Source organism: Xenopus tropicalis, chromosome 10 (assembly GCF_000004195.4).
Source record: "Xenopus tropicalis strain Nigerian chromosome 10, UCB_Xtro_10.0, whole genome shotgun sequence".
Classification (NCBI taxonomy): Eukaryota; Metazoa; Chordata; class Amphibia; order Anura; family Pipidae; genus Xenopus; species Xenopus tropicalis.
Window position 1 is genome coordinate 37,708,927 of NC_030686.2, and position 23,117 is coordinate 37,732,043.

The 23,117-nt window shown below is 41.8% G+C and overlaps 2 protein-coding genes across 2 annotated transcripts; both read right to left on the reverse strand.

Moving 5' to 3' along the window:
• Nucleotides 1-6,035: 6,035 nt before the first annotated feature.
• LOC116407923 (interferon alpha-4-like) lies at nt 6,036-16,840 on the reverse strand. Its single transcript, XM_031894197.1, has 6 exons — nt 16,825-16,840; nt 8,218-8,357; nt 8,025-8,108; nt 7,444-7,593; nt 6,472-6,555; nt 6,036-6,149 (listed from the first exon to the last, which is right to left on the reverse strand). Exons 1-6 carry the CDS (start codon nt 16,838-16,840, stop codon nt 6,036-6,038), a joined length of 588 nt encoding a protein of 195 aa, XP_031750057.1.
• Nucleotides 16,841-18,016: 1,176 nt separating this feature from the next.
• On the reverse strand, nt 18,017-23,117 carry LOC116408033 (interferon omega-1-like). The gene is made up of 5 exons (XM_031894765.1): nt 22,383-23,117; nt 22,087-22,164; nt 20,315-20,467; nt 19,999-20,094; nt 18,017-18,332 (listed from the first exon to the last, which is right to left on the reverse strand). Exons 1-5 carry the CDS (start codon nt 22,587-22,589, stop codon nt 18,228-18,230), a joined length of 639 nt encoding a protein of 212 aa, XP_031750625.1. The 5' UTR covers nt 22,590-23,117; the 3' UTR covers nt 18,017-18,227.

Genomic DNA, 23,117 nt, shown 5'->3' on the forward strand with positions numbered 1-23,117 from the left:
GATTCTAGCTATCTGTATAACAGAGCATTCTGTCACAGTGGCACAGATCCTATCTGATACCCATTGTAAGCAGCAGTCCTGCCCTGCTTTATGGCTGAGATTCTAGCTATCTGTATAACAGAGCATTCTGTCACAGTGGCACAGATCCTATCTGATACCCATTGTAAGCAGCAGTCCTGCCCTGCTTTATGGCTGAGATTCTAGCTATCTGTATAACAGAGCATTCTGTCACAGTGGCACAGATCCCATCTGATACCCATTGTAAGCAGCAGTCCTGCCCTGCTTTATGGCTGAGATTCTAGCTATCTGTATAACAGAGCATTCTGTCACAGTGGCACAGATCCTATCTGATCCCCATTGTAAGCAGCAGTCCTGCCCTGCTTTATGGCAGAACTTCTAGCTATCTGTATAACAGAGCATTCTGTCACAGTGGCACAGATCCTATCTGATCCCCATTGTAAGCAGCAGTCCTGCCCTGCTTTATGGCAGAACTTCTAGCTATCTTTATAATAGGGCATTATGTAAACTTTGACATTGACCTTATACAAAACCCATTGCAAGCAGAGGTCTTTTGTAATTATTTTATGAAGTGGTTTGATTAGTCCTAAATTAATCTAATCAGAGTTTGCTTTATACATAGTTTTGCTATTTGTTTTGTTCAAAAATGTAGAGATAAGGAATCATAATAACAGGATCTGAATATATTGGGTAAATATCCCTTTTACCATTAGAAATGCTAAGAGACTGGTTCACTCTAATGGACATCTTGGTCTCACACCTCCTCACTAAGTTCTGATGACCCATAATAGTCACGGGGCCCCCAGGCACTGCTGTAAACATTTCAGGAATTACACAGCACCTACAATTTTTATGTGAAATTTTGTGGGTCTCCATGTAGTAACAACTGTAGTAACAACAATAGCCTAGGTCATGTGGCTGATATCGGTAATACAATTTCATTTCCATGGGAGGAAGAAAGAGATGAATATAATAATTCTTGTGATAGCCTCACTCAAAAAACGGAAACAGCCTATTAATAGCAATCTGTCCTGTTTTTTTTTCATGAAACCACATGAACTGTGAAAACCTGCATAACGCCTTGCAGTCTATGGGCTTTTTTTCCCCACAGGATACATTGGAGTCTATGGGAGTTTTTTTTTCCACACAAAATACGCGCGGCTATTATTTTGTCGCCCGTGACTATTCTTTAGACACGGGCGCCAATTTTTGGATGTGCGGCGAATTTTTCCGCTGCAAATTTTTTCATCCGTTTCGCAAAACAATCCGCCAATGGCGAAACGCGGAAATTCGCCGCAAATCCATGCCTGGTGAAACATTTCGCCCATCACTAATGGTTATATTTTATCTGCATTCTTTTTACTGCAAATTTTTTTGCTATAATATTCACTGAAGGTAAACGCAGAATTTCACTATAAATTCATACCTGAGAAAACATTTTATCATCACTAAGTACCATGCCTATGCCTATGAGTAAGTGCATGATGTGCACAAAACGCGTTAGGCGGATATTCTTTTAATGAAGCAATAAAGATCAACTTTTAAAGCGAGACCCCGGAGTCTGGAGCGTTTGGTGTCCTTCTCATTTGAATTTGGTTTTCTCCCTCAGCTACGGGTTCGGGGCCCCGAGCACCTGGGCCACCTAGGGATTCCGGTGAGCTAATTTCTGGTTTGATTCTGAGTTCCTTGCACACTGGCGATAGGTCCGGGGTTTTTACACCCGGACCTCAACTGTTTAATTGGTATGAGTCGTTAGTCTTATTAATAGGAACTTATAGTTATTCTGTTTTCACTTTATGTTTATGTTTTCATCGACCCAGATTTAACTTCACGGGTCTCTTAATTATAACCATTGGTTTGGGTTTCATCACTAAGTACCAACAGAATTTAAAGACAGAGCAAAATAGTTTCTATAATTTATTAGCATAGTCAGCGTTAGCTATGGGCACCATCACATAGAAAAGTGCCCCAAGTCACATTAGGTGATCAGGAAACATTGGGAATTAAACCTTGGAATGTTTATTGGATGGCACCTACACTAACACTGGGTGCTCAAGGGGTTGGTGCTGGGTAGTTATTCTGAGGTCTCTCCATTATGCCTCCCTGCTGTTCTCTCTTCTCCACCTATCTCCTTAATTACATGCTATTATTATTTATAGCGCAATCATTTCACACATCGCTTTACAGAGTAAAGGGGTACAATAAGACCAAACAGTTAACGTACATATAAACAATTCCTGAAAGATGATTCACAGTTACATTTGGATATTGTATGGAGACAATAAGGGGAGAGCCCTGCTCGCAAGAGCTTACATTCTAAGACAAAGAGCAGTTCTTATGTAAGGTCAGGATAACCACTGAGGTGGTTTGTACTTTGTAGGTGAGTACAAGAATCTTAAACTGGATGCTGTATGTGACAGGTATCCAGTACAGGGACTGGCAGAGAGGGGCGGCACTTGTGGAGCGGGAGGAGAGGTGTATGAGTTTGGAGGCACTGTTCATGATGGATTGGAGAGGGCATAGTTTAGACAGGGGAAGCCCACAGAGCAGTGAGTTGCAGTAGTCTAAACGAGATATGACAAGGGTGTGGATAAGAATTTCGGCAGAAGGGTTGAATGTGAACAATGTTTTTGATGTGAAACCGATAGGATTTAGTGAGTGTTTGAATGTGGGGAATGAATGAGAGAGCAGAGTCAAATGTGACTCCTAGACAGCAAACTTGCAAAACTGGAGTTATATTATTCTGTTCCACACAGACAGTGATGTCAGGCAGAGTTGGAAGGTGGGAAGATGAGCAGCTTGGTTTTCTCCATGTTGATTTTTATGCAACAAGAGGACATGAATGCTGAAATTTCTGTGAGACACAAGCTAGGAGCGAGGGCAGGTCGGGAGAACAGAGGTAGATTTGTTTATCGACTGCATATAAATGATACTGAAACTCAAATGAGCTGATTAGCTGACCCAGACTGGTGGTGAAAATAGAAGGGGTACAAGAAGAAAGGCTTGAGGTACCCAAACTGAGAGAGGCTTGAAACTGTAATTAATGGGCTTTATAAATCATGGTATATATGGTTTATGTATGTGAGTGTATAGATAGGTCAGTATGGGTCTGTATGTGAGTGGATAGATAGGTCAGTATGGGTCTGTATGTGAGTGTATAGATAGGTCAGTATGGGTGTGTATGTGAGTGGATAGATAGGTCAGTGTGGGTCTGTATGTGAGTGGATAGATAGGTCAGTGTGGGTCTGTATGTGAGTGGATAGATAGGTCAGTATGGGTCTGTATGTGAGTGAATAGATAGGTCAGTATGGGTCTGTATGTGAGTGGATAGATAGGTCAGTATGGGTCTGTATGTTAGTGGATAGATAGGTCAGTATGGGTCTGTATGTGAGTGGATAGATAGGTCAGTATGGGTCTGTATGTGAGTGGATAGATAGGTCAGTGTGGGTCTGTATGTGAGTGGATAGGTCAGTATGGGTCTGTATGTGAGTGGATAGATAGGTCAGTATGGGTCTGTATGTGAGTGGATAGATAGGTCAGTATGGGTCTGTATGTGAGTGGATAGATAGGTCAGTATGGGTCTGTATGTGAGTGGATAGATAGGTCAGTGTGGGTTTGTATGTGAGTGGATAGGTCAGTATGGGTCTGTATGTGAGTGGATAGGTCAGTATGGGTCTGTATGTGAGTGTATAGATAGATCAGTATGGGTCTGTATGTGAGTGGATAGGTCAGTATGGGTCTGTATGTGAGTGGATAGATAGGTCAGTGTGGGTCTGTATGTGAGTGGATAGATAGGTCAGTATGGGTCTGTATGTGAGTGTATAGATAGGTCAGTATGGGTCTGTATGTGAGTGTATAGATAGGTCAGTATGGGTCTGTATGTGAGTGGATAGATAGGTCAGTATGGGTCTGTATGTGAGTGGATAGATAGGTCAGTATGGGTCTTTATGTGAGTGGATAGATAGGTCAGTATGGGTCTGTATGTGAGTGGATAGATAGGTCAGTGTGGGTCTGTATGTGAGTGGATAGATAGGTCAGTATGGGTCTGTATGTGAGTGGATAGATAGGTCAGTGTGGGTCTGTATGTGAGTGGATAGATAGGTCAGTATGGGTCTGTATGTGAGTGGATAGATAGGTCAGTATGGGTGTGTATGTGAGTGGATAGATAGGTCAGTATGGGTCTGTATGTGAGTGGATAGATAGGTCAGTATGGGTCTGTATGTGAGTGGATAGATAGGTCAGTGTGGGTCTGTATGTGAGTGGATAGATAGGTCAGTGTGGGTCTGTATGTGAGTGGATAGATAGGTCAGTGTGGGTCTGTATGTGAGTGTATAGATAGGTCAGTGTGGGTCTGTATGTGAGTGGATAGGTCAGTATGGGTCTGTATGTGAGTGTATAGATAGGTCAGTGTGGGTCTGTATGTGAGTGGATAGATAGGTCAGTGTGGGTCTGTATGTGAGTGGATAGATAGGTCAGTGTGGGTCTGTATGTGAGTGGATAGATAGGTCAGTATGGGTCTGTATGTGAGTGGATAGATAGGTCAGTGTGGGTCTGTATGTGAGTGGATAGATAGGTCAGTATGGGTCTGTATGTGAGTGTATAGATAGGTCAGTATGGGTCTGTATGTGAGTGGATAGATAGGTCAGTGTGGGTCTGTATGTGAGTGGATAGATAGGTCAGTGTGGGTCTGTATGTGAGTGGATAGATAGGTCAGTGTGGGTCTGTATGTGAGTGGATAGATAGGTCAGTGTGGGTCTGTATGTGAGTGTATAGATAGGTCAGTATGGGTCTGTATGTGAGTGGATAGGTCAGTATGGGTCTGTATGTGAGTGGATAGATAGGTCAGTATGGGTCTGTATGTGAGTGGATAGGTCAGTATGGGTCTGTATGTGAGTGGATAGATAGGTCAGTGTGGGTCTGTATGTGAGTGGATAGATAGGTCAGTGTGGGTCTGTATGTGAGTGGATAGATAGGTCAGTGTGGGTCTGTATGTGAGTGTATAGATAGGTCAGTGTGGGTCTGTATGTGAGTGGATAGGTCAGTATGGGTCTGTATGTGAGTGTATAGATAGGTCAGTGTGGGTCTGTATGTGAGTGGATAGATAGGTCAGTGTGGGTCTGTATGTGAGTGGATAGATAGGTCAGTGTGGGTCTGTATGTGAGTGGATAGATAGGTCAGTGTGGGTCTGTATGTGAGTGTATAGATAGGTCAGTGTGGGTCTGTATGTGAGTGGATAGGTCAGTATGGGTCTGTATGTGAGTGGATAGATAGGTCAGTATGGGTCTGTATGTGAGTGGATAGGTCAGTATGGGTCTGTATGTGAGTGGATAGATAGGTCAGTGTGGGTCTGTATGTGAGTGGATAGATAGGTCAGTATGGGTCTGTATGTGAGTGGATAGATAGGTCAGTATGGGTCTGTATGTGAGTGGATAGATAGGTCAGTATGGGTCTGTATGTGAGTGGATAGATAGGTCAGTATGGGTCTGTATGTGAGTGGATAGATAGGTCAGTATGGGTCTGTATGTGAGTGGATAGATAGGTCAGTTTGGGTCTGTATGTGAGTGTATAGATAGGTCAGTGTGGGTCTGTATGTGAGTGGATAGATAGGTCAGTGTGGGTCTGTATGTGAGTGGATAGATAGGTCAGTATGGGTCTGTATGTGAGTGGATAGATAGGTCAGTATGGGTTTGTGTGCTCTGGGATTTGAATTGGTCTTTTTTCAACCCATCTTTACTATGTAACTATGTAATGCTGTGTCACTGAATGCTGGGGTCACTGTGCAATCTGAAGTTAGCAATGAATGTGTGCCTTTAATGAATATAGGCAAATGTCAAATATTCACTTTTATTTACAAAAAAATAAATATACAGGAAAAAATAGTATAAATAACACTTGGAAACCAAAAAATGTATTATAAATAATAATCCATTTATAAATATATATATAATCCATAATAATCCATTTATAAATATACAGTACATTATATACATATATTTCTGGCTTTATCAGTTAAAAAACTAAGCTGTCCTCTGTAACAAGCGTTGTCTTCTGGCACGAGAGGCGAGTTGCCCGACAAGTTGCAAATTTCCTCTGATCTCGCTCTGAATAATGTCGCGCGTACACGCTGTATTCTGAAACAAACATGCAGGAAAGGGTTTATAAACTGAACAAGTATTATACACAAGAGCCATGAATATCCTGTAAAGGATATCCTTATAAACAGCGCTTAGTGATGTCATTGGTTATAATCGATGCTTAGTGATGTCATTTCTGTCACATGAATCACTGAAACGTGTGTATTATAATGAATATAAGAAGTGAGCTCTGAATCAAAATGTCATTACGGTAATGATGCTTCATTGTTATTTGTATATGGCAATAAAACTTGAAACTGATCATTAGAACACAATGCTGAAATGATATGAAATGTGTGATGAACAATAAAGGGCCTACCTTTTCTTGGAGGATCTGCTCCAATGCCTGATATTGGTCCGATATTGTTTGGTTAAATACAGGATTTTCTGCTGTCTCTGGGATCTAAAGAGATGTAATGGATCATCATTAGTGGTGAAGATATACTGTAACTAAGGGGTAATTATATCTTAGTTGGGATCAAGTACAGGTACTGTTTTATTATTACAGAGAAAAGGGAATCATTTAACCATTAAATAAACCCAATAGGGCTGTTCTGCCCCCAATAAGGGGTAATTATATCTTAGTTGGGATCAAGTACAGGTACTGTTTTATTATTACAGAGAAAAGGGAATCATTTAACCATTAAATAAACCCAATAGGACAGTTCTGCCCCCAATAAGGGGTAATTATATCTTAGTTGGGATCAAGTACAGGTACTGTTTTATTATTACAGAGAAAAGGGAATCATTTAACCATTAAATAAACCCAATAGGGCTGTTCTGCCCCCAATAAGGGGTAATTATATCTTAGTTGGGATCAAGTACAGGTACTGTTTTATTATTACAGAGAAAAGGGAATCATTTTTAAAAATCTGAATTATTTGCTTATAATGGAGTCTAAGGCAGATGGCCTTTCTTTAATTTTAACTTTCTGGATAACAGGTTTTCGGATAAGGGAACCCATACCTTTACTATCTGTTATTGACCCCTTTTAATTGCAGGGTTCTCATCGTCACACAGTTGCACAGTGGTGTAAATATCCCATGTTGGACTCTGCCGCCAAAAAATCTGTGCCCCCCCCCGTAGCCAGCCCCCCACCTTGTTTGTGTCCCCAATCCCCACCAGCTCACAGTGGAGCAGGGAACACAAGCAGGGTGGGCTTTGGGGTACTCTACTTTCTTTCCACATCCCCCCAACATCATAACCACACCCCAAAGGGCCATCACACCCTCCAAGTTTGCACTTAGCCCACAGCCCTATAAGTAAATGAGCCCCACCGAGCCCTACTTACACAGGCCTCCAGCTGATTGATCTGATAGTAGAGAAGCTGCTGGAACCTTTCCCAGGCTTGCTGCTTGCACCCCATACTCTCATGGTGCTTCATGTAGAACCTCATGGTTTCATTCAGAACTCCTCTCACGGCTAGAACCATCTCTTCCATCTGTAACGTACAAATAGGGTCAAAGAGTAACAATGGTTAGAAATAGGTTTTTTTGCCCATAGAATTCTACTTAACACTCATTTCAGATGCTTACTAAGCAAAGGGGTGGGGCTGAAATATTGTGGGTGTGTCAGTAAAATTAAGGGTGGGCATGATAATGCTGGGGGGCAGGGAAATGACACTTGGGGTAGGGATAAGATGTTTAGGGCTTGTCAGTGATGTTGGGGAAAGGAGCCATGACATTTTACTGCAGGGTTATAATGTTCTTTAGGTGAAATTGGATTTCTGTCAAGGTGGCAATCCTAGCATGAAAAACATGGAGGAATGCACCCAGTTATTTTGCACTTGTACCCTGACTTGCATGTTATAATGATCCCTCTGGTGTAATCCCATTATTGCTGATTCCATCCCTACATACAGATTTCCTGTACCTGTGAGATGCTGTAGATTTCATCTATATTAGGAAGCTCAATAGAATCGTATTGGCAGCTCTCATCATAGTCTTCAGGAGGATTCTGGGAAAAAAAACAATAGAAAAAAGTATTGGTAACAATAAAGAAAATAGAAGATAAATATTCTATAGTGTTGCTTTAGTTATTTTGGAGACTTTTCTAAGGATCTTACCATTTCCTCAAATGTCTTCAGGGTCTGTCTGTTCAGATACTCCTGTTTAGGCTGAAGCCATTTGCAGTTCTGTGATTGGACAATGGGGATGAGAACAAGCAATAGGATGGTTTGTATTGAAGCCATGTGTAGCGTAGTCACTGTAATAGAAACATAAATAGCATAATTAATACAACAGTATGACCCAAATGTGTTTCTTTTAAACATTTGATTTTTATGAAGGTCTTGTTACTGAACAGGTTCAATTGTCATGAATTTCCATATAGTAAAAACCACCCTGAAAATGTTTAATTTGCCTTGGTAAAGTTATCTTGAAAAGTTTCATTGGAGGCTCCAAATAGGATATCAGTTACTGCTATAAAGATAGCTAGAATCTCAGCCATAAAGCAGGGCAGGACTGCTGCTTACAATGGGTATCAGATAGGATCTGTGCCACTGTGACAGAATGCTCTGTTATACAGATAGCTAGAATCTCAGCCATAAAGCAGGGCAGGACTGCTGCTTACAATGGGGGGATCAGATAGGATCTGTGCCACTGTGACAGAATGCTCTGTTATACAGATAGCTAGAATCTCAGCCATAAAGCAGGGCAGGACTGCTGCTTACAATGGAGATCAGATAGGATCTGTGCCACTGTGACAGAATGCTCTGTTATACAGATAGCTAGAATCCCAGCCATAAAGCAGGGCAGGACTGCTGCTTACAATGGGGATCAGATAGGATCTGTGCCACTGTGACAGAATGCTCTGTTATACAGATAGCTAGAATCTCAGCCATAAAGCAGGGCAGGACTGCTGCTTACAATGGGGATCAGATAGGATCTGTGCCACTGTGACAGAATGCTCTGTTATACAGATAGCTAGAATCTCAGCCATAAAGCAGGGCAGGACTGCTGCTTACAATGGATATCAGATAGGATCAGTGCCACTGTGACAGAATGCTCTGTTATACAGATAGCTAGAATCTCAGCCATAAAGCAGGGCAGGACTGCTGCTTACAATGGGGATCAGATAGGATCTGTGCCACTGTGACACAATGCTCTGTTATACAGATAGCTAGAATTCAGGTAATTATATCATATTATAACCATAGCATATTATCTAGAAAAATTGCACAAAATACTTACATTAATTCCACTGGTTGATGTAGTTCTGAAAGAAGAAAGTATTTTATCCAGCAATGATATCCAAAGGGATCAAAGACCAAACTCTGTTTGGAAGTAGTTGATCTCGGTGCAGGGGCAGATGCTGCAGTCTGATCCTTCAGTAGAGGTGGAAGGTTCTTACTGATGTGCCAACTTGCTGTGCATATCCCAATAGCTTTGCTGCACCTTTGCTCTGTGCTCTGTGCCATCTTACCTGCTCTTATATTCTAAGGGCAGCTCATTGGGTAAAAAAAGTGAAAATCTAAGTGATGTTGGCAAAGTTCCTGTTTTGAAAAAAATGGGAAAGTCTGTGAAGCTGCGAGAATTGGTTTTGTTTCTATTTGTGTTTCATCATCCCTAATGCTCAGTTCTTTCCTAGATAGAAGAAAAAAGTGAATTTAGAGAGGGGGACGTGCCTTCCAACCTCATCCATCTGCCAAAGGCAGTGAGGCATAGACATGCAGCTCACCCAGGCACTTTAATGGGGGTGCAAAGCAGAGCCCAATAGTTATAGCAGAAATGACTGTGGCACAACTGGGGGCAGACTGGAATCTGCACATCCAATATCCACATTAGGATTAGCCCTGATATTATTTAGCTATGCTTTAGGGCTGTGACACACGGGGAGATTAGTCGCCCCTGACAAGTCGCCCTTGTCGTGGGCTAATCTCCCTGAAATGCCATCCCGCCGGTGGAATGGCATACGCGGCGCCAAGATTTCGGGAAATCGCAGCGCCGCATATGCCATCCCATCGGCGATTTACATTCAAACCGGGGGCATGGCATATCGAGGAGATTAGTCGCCCACAACAAAGAAGATTTGTCGCGGGTGACTTATTTCCCCGTCTACCACAGCCCTTAGGGTGAAGACACATGGAGCTACTTTTTCATGGCTACTAAACGCCAACGATTTCCCGGAATTGTGGAAGTTTCCTCTCAAGGCAACTTCCGCGATTTCGGGAAATCTGCCGGTGGAATGGCATACGCGGCGCCAAGATTTCGGGAAATCGCAGCGCCGCATATGCCATCCCACCGGCGATTTACATTCAAACCGGGGGCATGGCATATCGAGGAGATTAGTCGCCCGCAACAAAGAAGATTTGTCGCGGGTGACTTATTTCCCCGTCTACCACAGCCCTTAGGGTGAAGACACATGGAGCTACTTTTTCATGGCTACTAAACGCCAACGATTTCCCGGAATTGTGGAAGTTTCCTCTCAAGGCAACTTCCGTGATTTCGGGAAATCGCGGTGCCGCATATGCCATCCCACCGGCGATTTACATTCAAGCCGGGGGGTTGGAATATCAAGGAGATTAGTCGCCCGCAACAAGGGAGATTTGTTGCGGGCGACTTATCTCCCCGTCTACCGCAGCCCTTAGGGTGAAGACACATGGAGCTACTAGTAGCAGCTACTTTTTCATGGCTACTAAACACCAACAAATCCCCTGCCATAGACAATACTGAGAATTGGCTCTGCTAAAACACACGTTGAGACTGTAATCAACAAATGATCAGCATTGTCTATTTTAGTAGCCACTACAAGTAGCTGCTACTAGTAGCTCTGTGTGTCGTCACCCTTAGGGCTAATGGGCTGCTCTGAGAGTTTTATGGCACTACTGAGGAATCTCTTTACCTCTTTTTAGGGCTCTGGTACACGGGGAGATTAGTCGCCCGCGGCAAAACTCCCTGCTCGCGGGCGACTAATCTCCCCGAGTTGCCTTCCCTCTGCCATCCCACCGGCGAACATGTAAGTCGCCGGCGGGATGGCAGACGCGGCGGCGCGATTTCGCGAGTCTTTTTCGGCGATTTCCCGAAATCGCGCCGCCGCGTCTGCCATCCCGCCGGCGACTTACATGTTCGCCGGTGGGATGGCAGAGGGAAGGCAACTCGGGGAGATTAGTCGCCCGCGAGCAGGGAGTTTTGCCGCGGGCGACTAATCTCCCCGTGTACCAGAGCCCTTAGGGGACATCCATTTAGCGCAGATCTATGTATGTATAAATAGAGGGGTATGCAGATGCACCCACAATGCTCATACTAAGGAAAACAATATTCCAGCTCCCCCCAAAGGGAAAAAAACCCAAGTATACAGAATAGGGATGTTTCTGTGCCCCCAGAAGCTACAGTAGATCTTCCTTCTACGCTCCCTGTTTAATGTACTATTTATATTTTATTACATTCCTATTTCTATGTTTCACAGATGTTTGTTCCTGGCTAAGGATGCTGGGAGGTGTAGTTCCCATTATCTCTATGGCTGTCTCAGGGAGCAGCAGGCAACTCAGCAGAAATGTGACATCTGCACTGCTCAGCAGGGAGCGCATTCTATGTTTCAGCCGATTGGACGGGGGGCCGCTTGGGTATCCCCTCAATCGAGCTTTCATCATTTGCCGTCCTCTGGTTTCATTTTCACTTTCCTATTTCATTACCCAGTCCTGTTACGTGGCTGCCCCCACCCATTCTTTTATGACATCACACAGAGGTCTCCCTTCCCTTTAGTCATACAGAATCTCTCCCCTCTGTGCTGTTGCCTCAGGCATTTCCCCTCTTCCGCTCTGCCGCTCTGCTGCTCTGCCGCTTGGTCATTCTATATTTTTTTATTTTTTGTACCCTATAACATGTAATGCTGCCCTACGCTTCCCCAGCCCCCCAGTGCTTTCTATGGGAAAGCAAAATAAATTTAATCTGCATTTTAAGATCAGTTATTTAGTTTTGAATGATGTCAAGCTATACAAAGGGAAATTCCTAGAGAGCAAGGCAGCAGTCCTCTCCTCCTTCTCCTTCAGCGACTGCACAATGGGTATCTTACGGGCATATGCAGTTGCTGTATATATTATTTACTTGCTATTTATTATTATTACAGGTATAGGATCCCTTATCCGGAAACCCAATATCCAGAAAGCTCCGAATTACGGAAAGCCTGTCTCCCATAGAACCCATTTTAATAAAATAATTCAGATTTTTAAAATTGATTTTCTTTTTCTCTGTAAAAATAAAACAGTACTTTGTATGTGATCCCAACTAAGATATAATTAATCCTTACTGGATGTAAAATAATCCTATTGGGTTTAATTAATGTTTTATTAAGGTATGAAGATCCAAATTACGGAAAGACCCCTTATCCAGAATTCCCTTGGTCCCGAGCATTCTGGTTAACCTGTATTAACATTTATTTATAAAGCGCCAACATATTCCACAAGCGCTGTACAATAATTTACAAAGCAAGTACACAGTGCAAGGGGCAACATTGCATTCAATCTGCAAAGCAGCTTCATTTCCCAGTATCCCCAGCAATGGTGACTGACGACACAAAGTGATGTCCATGTCTTCCTTGTGTCAATGTGTGTGGGAATTTTATTTCTGGATTGGTCATGTCATAAATTGGCATTAATAAAAACTGTGAGAATCAAGGAGGTTGTGTGCAAACTTCCTGGGTGGCGGCGGCACCCTTAGAGCATATGCCCAAAGCATTCTTCTGCCCACTGCATTCCATATTAGTGGCAACACAATCCTATTAGGTTTATTTCATGTTTAAATATTATTTATTAGACAATGTATAGAAATGCGAATTACAGAAATATTCCCTATCCAGAAAAGTCAGAGGTCTCGAGCATTCGGGATAATTGATCCTATACCTGTACTCGATAAAACGTAATGTGCTGAAATTTTACTTTGCTTAATTTCTTTCTCTGTTCAATTGTAATGGGGCAACTGTAATGGGGTAGCTAACAAGATGCTAATGTAGCTGCTGTACCTTTATGATAAGTTAGCAGGAGGAAGCAGACCCTGGCAAGGACTTAATGAGCAATTTTAATATTTTTTAAGCTCCATTGGGGCAGGGACTGATGGGAATGTGATAGGGACCTTAGATTGTAAGCTCACTGGGGCAGGCACTGATGGGAATGTGATAGGGACCTTAGATTGTAAGCTCACTGGGGCAGGGGCTGATGGGAATGTGATAGGGACCTTAGATTGTAATCTCCATTGGGGCAGGGACTGATGGGAATGTGATAGGGACCTTAGATTGTAAGCTCCATTGGGGCAGGGACTGATGGGAATGTGATAGGGACCTTAGATTGTAAGCTCCACTGGGGCAGGTACTGATGGGAATGGGATAGGGACCTTAGATTGTAAGCTCCACTGGGGCAGGGACTGATGGGAATGTGATAGGGACCTTAGATTGTAAGCTCCACTGGGGCAGGGACTGATGGGAATGTGATAGGGACCTTAGATTGTAAGCTCCACTGGGGCAGGGACTGATGGGAATGTGATAGGGACATTAGATTGTAAGCTCCACTGGGGCAGGCACTGATGGGAATGTGATAGGGACCTTAGATTGTAAGCTCCATTGGGGCAGGGACTGATGGGAATGGGATAGGGACCTTAGATTGTAACCTCCACTGGGGCAGGGGCTGATGGATAATATCAGTAAATGCTGCAGAAATATGTCAGCACCATATACAGTACGTACCAGGATATAAATAAATAAAATATGTTGCTTACAAGTGAGGTAAGAATCGATTATGGTTTCCATTCTACCTGTTAGACACTTTAAGATTATCAGTAACAGGGTATTTTATGAAATTCCCAATGTTCTTCTGAATTGCACAGATAATAAAACCTAAAGTGTTCTTGCATATCTAATCTTATACAGGGGAATACCTCTCAGGTACCTGCTGATTGGTTGTTATGGGTTACTGCATAAACTCGTTTTCCCAATCCGATCTGTGCAAGAAAAAGTCTAGAAAAAGTCCAACTTTTCAAGTTGTCATTCCAAAACTGCTACTTTTTTCGAATTGACGCACAAAAACCATAGTCGAAAATCCGAAAACTCTAAAGTTTCAAGACAAAAGAAGGATCTTCCAGGAGAGTGAAGGGACATCTGCCATTGACTTCTACATGAACTCGAAAATTTCACCTGACGAATTGTCAGATTAGGATTTTTAGCCGTTTAGACACGTAATAAATCTCGAAAAAAATCAACATTTTTTCTCCAAATCGAGAAGAAAAAAACAAACCTGATATTTAGTAAATGGGCCCCTTAGTGTCTTTTATAACATAACCCCAATAAAGTCTCCAGAAGATTAGGGATAAGGTGATCCAACTGTCAGGAACCAATATCTAGGGGCTGATTTACTTACCCACGAACGGGTCGAATGGAGTCCGATTGCGTTTTTTTCGTAATGATCGGTATTTTGCGATTTTTTCGTATGTTTTGCGATTTTTTCGGATTCTTTACGAATTTTTCGTTACCAATACGATTTTTGCGTAAAAACGCGAGTTTTCCTATCCATCACGAAAGTTGCGTAAAAAGTTGCGCATTTTTCGTAGCGTTAAAACTTACGCGAAAAATGCGCAACTTTTCGCGTAAGTTTTAACGCTACAAAAAATGCGCAACTTTTTACGCAACTTTCGTGATGGATACGAAAAACTCGCGTTTTTACGCAAAAATCGTATTGGTAACGAAAAATTCGTACAGAATCCGAAAAAATCGCAAAACATACGAAAAAGTCGCAAAATGTTTGTTTTCAAGTCGGAACTTTTCCAATTCGGGTCGGATTCATGGGTTAGTAAATCAGCCCCCAAGTCTATGGCAGGTATTAGCCAATCACTAATTACACTGCACAATTTTAGCACTTATTGCGGCTCTTATTTGTACCCATAACAACCTAATGGCACAGAGAGATGAGCGGAACTGGGATTTTGCTATGGATCTCAGAGTGCAATAATTCATTTCTACGATTGGTTTCACTGGGATTTATTAATTGCACTCAACATTGTTCTTAATTACTTGTGTCTGAGTGCAATATTTTCATTTTTGGCCCCTACATGGCACAAAGGTTGGTAGCACTGTGCATATTGGGTATCAGGCTGTTTAGAAGACTCCAGTTACGAGGAACCTAACAAACCGCGGGAGATACAATGCTGCAAGGTTTAAGGTGATATTTAGAAATGTTATGAACACGCTGATAAATTTAGGAAAAGTTTGATAGTTTGTAAAACAATTACAAATTTACCCATTTTACCAGTCCTGTGCTTTGGGAAGTGTGCCATGGTACCTCGTCATTGTAATGCGGCATAGCACCCAGTGCGCTGCTCGTTTGGCACCCAGATGTTTTCAAAGGGATGCAGATACCTTTACCTTGTCTAGGATTAGGATTCGATTTGGGCCGAATCCTGCTGGGTGGGTTTGGGGGTTCGGCCGAACCCAAAAAAGTGGGTTTAGTGCATCTCTAATAATAACGCTGACACTCTGCCACTGAGAAGGATGATGTATTAGCCACATGATGCCAAAGCCTTTCCCTCTGCTTCTTCATCTCGTTCCATTCACTTGGAAGGATCTATGCAGGTCGGTAAGATGCACCACCGTGACTTGTGCCTCTACTGCAGTGGGAAGGGTCATTTTATGAACAACTAAAAAATCTAATACCTAGGAGGATTTGGGTAGACTCGTTTGGGTGGTATTGGATCCTGTCACCATAAAGTCATACACTGATTCCTGCTGCTTGTGTAGTTACAGGTGTTTTGCATTCCCATGCTCTTAGTAGCTGCGGATACTTTATGGGCATTTCAGTAGCCAAAAAACATAGAATATCCTTTATGCCCATGCCCCCTGCATGATATTGCAGCTGATGGCAGCTCTAGCTTTTGGCGCAAATCCAGAAGCAACTGGGGAATAGTATTTGACTGTGGGAGACCTGCATAAAGAAAGACTACTCAGTCTCCATAACCCCACTATAGTCTGGCCTTCAAGTCAAATTTCTTCCAGTAGCCCATTTTGGTTTAAGGGCAGTGGCACACGAGGAGATTAGTTGCCCCGCGATAAATCTTTGTTACCGTGGGCGACTAATTTTCCTGCAATGCCATCCCACGGGCAAGAGAGGCAACTTCGGGCGACTTTGGGAAAACAAAGCGACGTGTATGCCATCCCACCAGCGATTTACATTCTTGACGGTGGGATGGCATGTCAATGAGATTAGTCGCCCGCGGTAACGAAGATTTATCTCGGGCAACTAATTTCCCTGTGTGCAACTGCCCTAAGGGTATAGAAACATAGAGCTACTAGTAGCAGCTACTTTTTCACGGCTACTAAACACCAGAAAATTCCCTGCCATAGACAATACTGAGAATTGCCTCAGCTAAAACACATGTAGAGACAATTATCAGTAAATGATCAGCATTGTCTGTTTTAGTAGCCACAACAAGTAGCTGCTACTAGTAGCTCTGTGTGTCTTCACCCTAAGAATGGTCTGTCGGTGCTTTTCATTTGCTTCTACGGATCTTTAAACCTTGCCAACCCTTGTTTGTTGGAATACATATAAACTCTGGCACGGCAAGGTGATTATAGGTACAAGCCATGTTTGTTGCTATTTGTCCACAGCTTCCTTCAGAGATGCGTATCCCCAATGTCTTCCATGTTTCTCTTGTCAAGCCATTTATTTCTAATGAATTTTGCTCTGATGGGTTACCTCCTGACCTTGTCATTGTGGATGGTCAACAAGAATATGATGTGGAAAGGATCTTGATTCAAAACATTCCAAGGGTTCCGGACAACACGTTATTGTTTTAAAAGATTTGGATATGAAGCATGGTCGTGGATTAAGTATCTAGATTAGTGATGAGCGAATCTGTCCCGTTTCGCTTTGCAGAAAAATCTTTGCCGAAAATGTTGCGTGTCAAAAAAAAATTGTTGCCCATGACTATTCTTTTGTCGCCCGTGGCTATTCTTTTGTCGCGGCTATTCTGTTGTCAGCCGCGGATATTCTTTTGTCGCCTGTGGCTATTCTTTTGTCGCACAGCTATTCTGTTGTCACCTGCGGCTATTCTTTTGTCGCCCGTGGCTATTCTTTTGTCGCGGCTATTCTGTTGTCACCCGCGGATATTCTTTTGTCGCCCGTGGCTATTCTTTTGTCACGGCTATTCTGTTGTCACCCGCGGATATTCTTTTGTCGCCCGTGGCTATTCTCTTGTCGCACAGCTATTCTGTTGTCACCCGCGTCTATTCTTTTGTCGCCCGTGGCTATTCTTTTGTCGCACGGCTATTCTTTTGTCGCCTGCGGCTATTCCTTTGTCACGCGACTATTCTTTTGATGCCGTGACAATTCTTTTTTGACTTGCGACTATTCTTTTGACGCGGGCGACAATTTTTGGACGTGCGCCAAATTTTTTCATCCGTTTCGCGAAACAATCCACCAATGGCGAAAAGCGGAATCCGTGCCTGGCGAAACATTTCGCCCATCACTAATTTAGACGTCTAAACCTCTTGCTTAGTGTGAGAATTCAACAGGAGGTTTCCTGGCAGTGGAGGTCCTGTGGGCCCCATCAGGGCAAGTTCAAGTCACTTGCATTGTTGAATTGTGGATGGTCAACAAGAATTCTCGCTCAAGACTTTCCAGGGGTTCCAGACAATACTTCATCCATTGGAAAGGATTTGGTTATTTCTGGATTAAGCATTCAGATATCCAAACCCCTTGTTTAGTTTGACAATTCCACAGGAGGTTTCCCATTGGAGGTCCTGTTGGTCCCATTATGTAGGTCCTCTTGCCTAAGGCTTGTTAGCTGCCTGCCCTATCCTAATCAATCCAGATTTAAAATTTGACAGAAGATGCAGTTTAAAAAATTGAATAATTTATTGTAAAAAAAACCAAACATTTTCAAATATAATAAAATACATAAATATATAAATATACATCTGAGGTTTGAGTTTTTTGGCACAATATGGCTCGTCTACATAAATAATAAAATACATAAATAAAAAATTACAAATACAGATAATTATTTTAGAAACATTTTGAAAACGAGTTCATGTCAGTCGTTGGTCGTGTGTAGTTTAGTGTCAGTACGGCTTCTCTCTGGGGTACTGGGACTGATTTCAGAACAGATCTTTCTTCAGCAGAATGTCTGTGTGTCTGGCAACAAATTTCATGAGATTTTCCACTTCATTTATAACCGCAGCCAAAGCACAGTGACTGTATCCCTGAATTGGAGAAAGAAAGAGTTGGTTAGTGAGGTAAAACAACACACATTTGGGGAACCAGCAAAGTCATTTAGTACAGGTATCGGACCCCTTATCCAGAAACCCATTATCCAGAAAGTTCCGAATTACAGAAAGGCCATCTCCCATACACTCCATTGTAATCAAAATAATTCACATTTTTAAAAATGATTTCCTTTATCTCTGTAATAATAAAACAGAACCTTGTACTTGATCCCAAATCAGATATTATTAATCCTAATTGGAGGCAAAACACTCCTATTGGGTTTAATTACTGTTTATATAATTTTTTTAGTAGACTTAAGGTAGGAGATCCAAATTACGGAAAGACCCCTTATCCGGAAAACCCCAGGTCCCGAGCATTCTGGATAATGGGTACCATACCTGTACAGGTATGGGACCTGTTATCCAGAATGCTCGGGACCTGGGGTTTTCCAGATAAGGGATCTTTCCATAATTTGGATCTCCATAACTTAAGTCTACTAAAAATCATTTAAATACTGAATAAACCCAATAGGGCTGTTTTGCCCCCAATAAGGGGTAATTATATCTTAGTTGGGATCAAGTACAGGTACTGTTTTATTATTACAGAGAAAGGGGAATCATTTAACCATTAAATAAACCCAATAGGGCTGTTTTGCCCCCAATAAGGGGTAATTATATCTTAGTTGGGATCAAGTACAGGTACTGTTTTATTATTACAGAGAAAAGGGAATCATTTAACCATTAAATAAACCCAATAGGGCTGTTCTGCCCCCAATAAGGGGTAATTATATCTTAGTTGGGATCAAGTACAGGTACTGTTTTATTATTACAGAGAAAAGGGAGTCATTTAACCATTAAATAAACCCAATAGGGCTGTTCTGCCCCCAATAAGGGGTAATTATATCTTAGTTGGGATCAAGTACAGGTACTGTTTTATTATTACAGAGAAAAGGGAATCATTGAACCATTAAATAAACCCAATAAGGCTGTTCTGCCCCCAATAAGGGGTAATTATATCTTAGTTGGGATCAAGTACAAGTACTGTTTTATTATTACAGAGAAAAGGGAATCATTTAACCATTAAATAAACCCAATAGGGCTGTTCTGCCCCAATAAGGGGTAATTATATCTTAGTTGGGATCAAGTACAGGTACTGTTTTATTATTACAGAGAAAAGGGAATCATTTAACCATTAAATAAACCCAATAGGGCTGTTCTGCCCCCAATAAGGGGTAATTATATCTTAGTTGGGATCAAGTACAGGTACTGTTTTATTATTACAGAGAAAAGGGAATCATTGAACCATTAAATAAACCCAATAAGGCTGTTCTGCCCCCAATAAGGGGTAATTATATCTTAGTTGGGATCAAGTACAGGTACTGTTTTATTATTACAGAGAAAAGGGAATCATTTAACCATTAAATAAACCCAATAGGGCTGTTCTGCCCCCAATAAGGGGTAATTATATCTTAGTTGGGATCAAGTACAGGTACTGTTTTATTATTACAGAGAAAAGGGAATCATTGAACCATTAAATAAACCCAATAAGGCTGTTCTGCCCCCAATAAGGGGTAATTATATCTTAGTTGGGATCAGATAAAGACTTAAACTGATACACACTATAAACCATGTTAATAATAGAAAGTCCATTTTGCTGCTGTACCTTTTTCTTTAGGTATGCCTCCATCCGGCCAAAATATTTCTTTATTTGTCGGATTTTCTTTTTTAGTTTCGGCACTTTATGCGTCGACGACGCCACCTGTTGATACAAATAGGACGAATACATGAGGCTTCACAGTGAGACGGCAATTAGTATAAAGGGTAACTAAACCTTTACACTAAGTTGATGTAAAATTGATGATATCCTAAGCACTTTTGCAAATTTTTAGAATAGCACTCTCATCAATTTGTTGTAAAGGTTTACTTATCCTTTAAGCTGTTCCTCCCAACAGTTATTATTTCCAGTACCCCATACTCACACATTGAGCCCAGTCTGTGGAGCTTTTATGTAGCACCATCAGTAGCTGAGATATTGTTTTGGTAATACGTTTGTCCTTTGTAGACATAACTAATTGACTGCTGAAAAGTTTGCTGGACTCGTGGACAATTTCCAGTAAAATAACCTTAGGAACCTGGGAAGGAAAAGAAAAGAGCAATGTAGAGACCCCAAAACATTAACAATTATGTCTATTTCTTAACACTAAAACTATAATCAATACACAAACTGTGTTTCCCTGTGAATTAACCTTTATTATGATGTAGAGAGTAATATTCTGAGACAGTTGGTCTTCATTTTTTATTACTTTGTTTTTTTTTTTTTGTTTGGCACCTTTCCAGTTATCTGGTTTCTAGGGTTCAAAATACCTTAGCAACCAGTGGTTTGAATGAGAGACTGGTATATGATTAGGAGAGGATTAGTAAGGGTCGAAATCATCGTCAGAAATGGATTTGTGGTGAAGTTGTGCATTTCGCCATTGGCGGATTTTTTTGGCAAAATGGGCAACAAAGTTCGGCACGGAAAAATTCACTTAATTCGCGTAAAAAAAATTCGTCACTCGCTTAAAAAAAATTACGCTTGTCACAAAAAAAGTCGCACGCATCGACAATTGTTTTTTGCCGCACGACATTTTTGCCGTTTTGCGAATCTTTTCGAAGATTCGGGAATTTATCGGCGAATTGAAACAGGACAGATTCGCTCATGACTAGAGAGGATCTAAATAGAAAAATGAGTTATAAAATTGTAACAATAACAATAAAACTGTAGCCATTTGAAAGGTGGAAAAAGAGCCAGGCAACTATAAAAAAATAAATAATGAAGACCAACCGAAAGGGTGCTATGAACTGGGCATTATATAACATAGTAAAAGGTAACGTAAATGTGAACCATCTCTTTAAGGACAACAAGACTGAGATTTGTGCTGAAAACTTTGCCAGGTCAAGTCAGTATTTGCAAGGGGTGTGGCAAGGGGTGTGGCAAGGGGTTTTAATTGGCAGTAATGACTAATGAACTTGCACGTTTTCCTGCAGCGAGTTGGGTCTAAAATAGGAATGAGCTCATTTTTTTCGCTAGGCATGGATTCGCAGCGAATTTCCGCATTTTCCGAATTGTTTTGCAAGGGGAAAAAATTGTTGCGCGTCAAAATTGGGCGCGGTTGTGTCAAAAAAGATGCAGGTGACAAAAATAAGACGAGGACGACATAAAAAGACGTGGATGACAAAAAAGTCGCACGACAAATGCGTTTCGGCGTTTCGCAAATTTTCTTGTTGTTTCAGAAGTTTTATGGCAAAGCGAAACAGGACAGATTCTTGTTCAGATTCTCAGGTACTTGCGTCTAATTGCACTCTGCGCACTTCTGTATAATTGCGCTTATTTCAGGCAATCAGCCCTTCATGCCTTCCGTTCCAAATTGAGCACTGCTGCGTCTATTGATGAACAGCTAAGTGCAAACCCTAGCGTTACCATCACCTCCTGGCCAGGTGGAACTTTTAGGGTACCCTGAGCCCCCTGACTCAATAGGGGGGCTCAGCTGTGCCAGACACAGTGCACAAGAGTCAGACGCAGTGCAATTGCATCTGTTTCAGTACTCGCTTGTGCAATGTTGCATGACTTCTGGGGGAAAATGGTGAAAAAACATGGCGATAGGGTCCAAAGGTGCACTTTGCTCACTGCATCAGGGTATGAGAATGCTCCCTATTAAGTCAATAATTATATTTATATAATTATATATATATGAGTTGTTTATATATTTACCTGTTTCATTTTGTCCAGAAACTTGGGGAAACGAAAGTTTTTCCATTGGTCTTTGCAATTAGGATGCAACATCTTTTGCTGGGGGGAAAAGCGGACAAGATAAAGACAATGTCAATTCTGGGTTTTCCACCTACAAGTGATAGTTCTTTAGTCAATAAAGGAAACTTTCATCTCTAACATACTCAGCTGCTATATGACTGATTAAAAGACAATTGCTAATTTTCTGCCCCGGCCCCGGGGGCACCACTAATTCTAGAACTATACAGTATGCAACAATGCCATAAAGTGATAATTACCATGTTTACAAGGTGCTTCAGGGCCTCCTTGTTACAGTGATGTTGGCTCATGTATATATGGTTGCACTCAAGAGACTGTCCCCTGGGGATTGATATTGTCAAAAACAAAACGCAGAGGGAGAGTGTTTGAAGTACCCAAGAACCTATGAGAGAGAGGGAAACAAACGTTAGTCTCACTGCCAAAATGTCTAAATCTCTAATATTCATGTTCACAATTGGGCAAAATCTCCAAAAATTGCATGAATGTGCCCCTCCAATAGTTCAGTTGCTTTAAAGTCACCTGACTAGGCACAGGGGATCTGGTGGAATCCTGGATTTGGTGCATCTCTAATTCTCAACATTAATGTACCAATCAAAAATGGTTATACATTTTCATAGAGAAAGTTTCTGTTAATAGGAGACTAGTAGCGGCTCACTGTACCTTGATAGGGATTTGCTTCATTCTTTCCTATGGGGCATGGGCCTACCATGTAGATTCTTATTACTTGAAATATCACTGATTATGGCCATAGTGTAAAGATAAGCCAATCAAGGCTGGTTCCATCATACAGGACCATGCTGGGCTGCCTACCTGCCTATGTGACTTTAGCCTAGCAATAAAAACATAGCTTTCACCCACCGCCATTCTAAATAACTGCAAAGAGGAGCAAGGTCTCTAGTCCACCATAACAATAAGGGGGTGATTTATGAGCGTTTGAATGTAAACTCGAGAATTCAAGGTACAGGTATGGGACC